The sequence below is a fragment of the Stegastes partitus genome, unplaced genomic scaffold, assembly GCF_000690725.1.
Source record: "Stegastes partitus isolate 25-593 unplaced genomic scaffold, Stegastes_partitus-1.0.2 Scaffold439, whole genome shotgun sequence".
Lineage (NCBI taxonomy): Eukaryota > Metazoa > Chordata > Actinopteri > Pomacentridae > Stegastes > Stegastes partitus.
This window is the reverse complement of record NW_007578170.1, coordinates 268,246-272,796: the sequence shown is the minus strand read 5'-3', so window position 1 is coordinate 272,796 and position 4,551 is coordinate 268,246. Positions and strand designations below refer to the sequence as shown.

At 38.9% G+C, this 4,551-nt stretch overlaps 1 protein-coding gene across 1 annotated transcript in view; it reads left to right on the top strand.

The window, feature by feature from the left end:
• Positions 1 to 4,551, top strand: part of nbas (NBAS subunit of NRZ tethering complex) — a 232,923-nt gene that overhangs the window by 122,127 nt on the left and 106,245 nt on the right. The window contains exon 33 of the mRNA XM_008286182.1: positions 2,318 to 2,425. Within this exon, the coding sequence (XP_008284404.1) occupies positions 2,318 to 2,425 (108 nt within the window). The remainder of the gene's footprint in view (positions 1 to 2,317; positions 2,426 to 4,551) is intronic.

Sequence of the window (4,551 nt, the reverse complement as noted above, 5' to 3'; positions counted from 1 at the left end):
TCAAAATCAACACAAAATGATGCAAAATCACCAAAAAAACACACAGAATCAACAGAAATTTGACTTTTTCTGGCCTGATGGAATAAAAAATATAAGTATTTCAGAAAAAGGTGTAATTGTGCTTTCAGATGTTCAACCGTCGGAGCCTTAAAACCTGCCGGCAGGTTTAAAAAGCAGCTAAATCGCCAAAACGACGCCATGAATCATCCAGAAACCGTAAAAACGGAGCAGAAAGAAAAACCTGACTTTTAATTTTTCAACAATCCTTCATTAAATCAGGTGTAGCGAGCAGTTCGGTCTGAAAAGAACCAAATAAAAGCTTCAGTTTGATCAAAATCACTTTATTCTGTAATTTAGATATTCTCCACAAATGAAGCCTTTCCACAAGATTTAGTAAAAACCTGCATTAGCTGAGCTCCTCAGCAGAACAAATCTGAGCTCAAAGTTGTGATATTTATTCATTCTGAGGTTTTTAACACCAACTTTGTTACTGCAGATTTAAAATACGTCATCTTTACAAGAATAAATAAATAAAAATCACCAAAATGACCATTTTTGAGCCAGAAACTGTCAAAACAGGAAGAATTTTCATCTTTCCGACAGTCCTTGAATGCATCATGTGTGAAGTCTGAATAAAAAAGATATTTTTAGCTTTGAATGTCGTCAAAATCATTTCATTCTGCAAACATCCTTCAGAAATTCTCCAAAAAATAAAGTGTTCCACCAAATACTGTAAAAACGTAACGCGTGACAGAACTGGGAAATCACGACAGAACACACAAACGCAACATAAAAAGAGGCAAAACCTCCAACGGGAGAAGAAATCGTGACTCATTATAGTTTTATTTTTAGTAATCATATGAATACAAACAGCTGCTCTGAGTTTCTCATTCACAAGAAGATGCAAAAAATCACAACAAAAACACCATAAAAAGGTGCAAAATTGCACAAAAGCACAAAAAAATCACCAGAAATGTGACTTTCTCTGGTCTGATGGAAGTATTTCAGAAAACGGTGGAATTTAACTTTCAGATATTCAACCGTCGGAGCCTTAAAACCCGCCGGCAGGTTTAAAAAGCAGCTCGATCGCCAAAACGACACCATGAATCAGCCAGAAACTGTAAAAACGGAACAAAAAGAATCATCAGCTTCTCAACAATCCTTCATCAGATCACGTGTAACGAGCTGCTCGGTCTGAAAAACAACCAAACACAAGCTTCAGTTTAGTTACAGTCACTTTATTCCTCATGTCTCATTTAAAAGTCGCTCAAAATCACCACAGAGANCGAGCAGTTCGGTCTGAAAAGAACCAAATACAAGCTTCAGTTTGATCAAAATCACTTTATTCTGCAATTTAAATATTCTCCAGAAATGAAGCCTTTCCACCAGATTTAGTAAAAATCTGCATTAGCTGAGCTCCTCAGTGGAACAAATCTGAGCTCACAGTTGTGATATTTATTCATTCTGAGGTTTTTAACACCAACTTTATTACCGCAGATTTAAAAGACGTCATCTTTAAATAAATAAATAAATAAAAATCACCAAAATGACCATTTTTGAGCCAGAAACTGTCAAAGCAGGAAGAATCTTCATCTTTCCGACGGTCCTTGAATGCATCACGTGTGATGTCTGAATAAAAAAAAGATAATTTTAGCTTTGAATGTTGTCAAAATCATTTCATTCTGCAAACATCCTTCAGAAATTCTCAAAAAAAATAAAGTGTTTCCATCAAATACTGTAAAAACGTAACACGTGACAGCATCACAGAACTGGGAAATCACGACAAAACACACAAACGCAACATGAAAAGAGGCAAAACCTCCAGCGGGAGAAGAAATCGTGACTCATTGTAGTTTTATTTTTAGTAATCATATGAATACAAACAGCTGCTCTGCTCTGAGTTTCTCATTCACAAGAAGATGCAAAAAATCACAACAAAAACCATAAAAAGATGCAAAATTACACAAAAGCACAAAAAAATCACCAGAAATGTGACTTTCTGTGGCCTGATGGAAGTATTTCAGAAAAAGGTGGAATTTAACTTTCAGATGTTTAACCCTCGGAGCCTCAAAACCTGCGGCAGGTTTAAAAAGCAGCTCAATCGTCAAAACGATGCCATGAATCATCCAGAAACTGTAAAAACGGAGCAGAAAGAAAAGTCTGACTTTTAATTTTTCAACAATCCTTCATTAAATCACGTGTAACGAGCAGTTCGGTCTGAAAAGAACCAAATACAAGCTTCAGTTTGATCAAAATCACTTTATTCTGTNGGGGGGCGGCGCCGTGCAACTTAAATGATGTTTTGACGGTTTCTCAGGCTCGCGGCGGCGGAGAGGCCGACCGGGAGGCAGCGAACGAGAACCTGGAGCTCCAAGGCTGCAGCCCCTTTTACGAGGAGCTCATGGAGGACCCCTACGTGGACTTGGTGAGTGATGGGGAGCGCTGTGGACATCGCTGCTGTTTCACCTCAGGCCACTTCCTCAACCTCCTGAACCCGCCGGCAGGCTGCAAAGACGCCTTATCTCTAAAAAGAATCTCCAAAATGAGTCCGTTTATCAGCAGAAACAGAGATTTCAACAGTCCTTGAGCGAAACAATTTCCAAATCTGAGCTAAATCAGATCATCCTGCAGGTTTCATTTAAAAATGTGTCCAAAATAAACAGTTTGCACCAGATTCTGTAAAGAAAAGGAACAATTCTGAGTCAAAGTGGTGTCTTTTTATCATAAACTTGACTTTATATCTGATGATTCTGATATTTTTATTCGATTATTGACTTTATATTTGGTCAATTTGACTTCAGGTGTAATAAATTCTCAATTTTAGACCATTTAACCCTCTGAGCTCCAAAAGAAAAGCATTTTAATCACCAAAATGACCCCATTTATCAGCAGAAACGGTAAAAACACAGAGATTTCCTCCAGACCCTGAACTGATCATCTGTGATGTGAGCTTCATTTGGACCAATTAACCAAATCTGTGTAAAAAAAAAAATCTATCTAACCTAATTTAAGAATGTGTCAGAAATGCACAGCTTGCACCAGATTTTAAAATAAAGAACAACTCTGTGCTCCTCAGTGCGACAGAGAACCTTCAGCTGAGTCAAAATGTTGTCTTTCTATCACAAACTTAACTTTCATTTCTGATAATTCAGATATTTTTCTTAGATTTCTGACTTACTACTTCGTAAATTTGACTTTGGGTGTCGACAAAATGACCCCATTTATCCGCCAGAAACTGTAAAAAAAAAACAAAGAATCATCAGATATCTATTTTTCAGCAACCCCGGTGACATTATGTGCAGTTTGGTCTGAAAAATATGAGCAAATCTCACCTTAAAATTTCATCAAAATCATTTTATTCCACGAGTCTTGTTTAAAAATCCTCCAAAAACTATGTGAGAATATAATATGAGAACCAAAACAACACAAGAAAAACGAGACACTGAATGACCACAAACTGCCCTAAAGACACATAAAATGACCAAAATGAGACAGAAAATGACGATAAAACTAAACCAAAGCAGCACAAAACAAGAAAAATGAGACATTAAATGGCAAAAGGCATCAAAAAAACATGAGAAACTCAAATTTAAATGAACACCAAGAGACAAAACTGTTCTGAGGAGACATAAAACAACAAAAACAAGAAGTAAAATGAGTCAGTAAAGACTGTAAACATGGAAACAGTTAAATATCTACAGTGTTGGTGACACCTGTGGACACTTGGAAACACGTTGGACATGATTGCAGATTTATTTTAACATTTTTGTGGATTAAATAATCCAGTTCTCTCTCTTCCTCCTGTTGTTCTGGTTGCACAGACTTCATGTTTAAATGAAAAATGAGCCACAGTGAAGAAAAACGAGACCAGAACGATGACATAAGACAGAAACTGCTCACGTTTCAGAAAGTTAAACTCCAGCAAAATGCCTGAGCTCATGAACTCTGAGCGTTTTAATTAGACTTTTTTTTAAAAATTAGCCGAGACTAAATGAGTATCGATTTCAGACGAAGTCATTTTAACGCCTTCGGAAGCAGCGAGAGGAAAGAAAACAAACTCCAGATTGATGGTGAGCGAAAAGCAAACCGAAGATGAGTTATACGGCGGCAGATATCAGAGCAACAGAGACTTATGAGAGGAAAAGTATGAGAGGCAGTGATTTGACCTTTAAACCTGGAAACATTCGCCTCGAGCCGCGGCACAAATCATCGGACCGGCCGGAGGACGGACGGCAGGAAGCAGGAGGCCGATACGTCTCCCTCACGACGCTTTGATGGGCTCCCCCGATCCGTCCTCCGGCCTCCATCCGTCTCCCGTCAGCCGGTAATCGCTCGCCACGTCCGGCTGATCAATGGGATTAGTTTTTACCTGAGCGCCGGCCGTGATGGAGGGAGGCCGATTGAGAGACAAATGCAACCGGACGGCGAGATGGATGGATGGAGAAGCGACGGACGGGAGGAACGCCACCGGTCCACCTACCGGAGGGATAATCCTTCATCGAATCATGTGTGTGTGTGTGTGTGTGTGTGTGTGTGTGTGTGTGTGTGTGT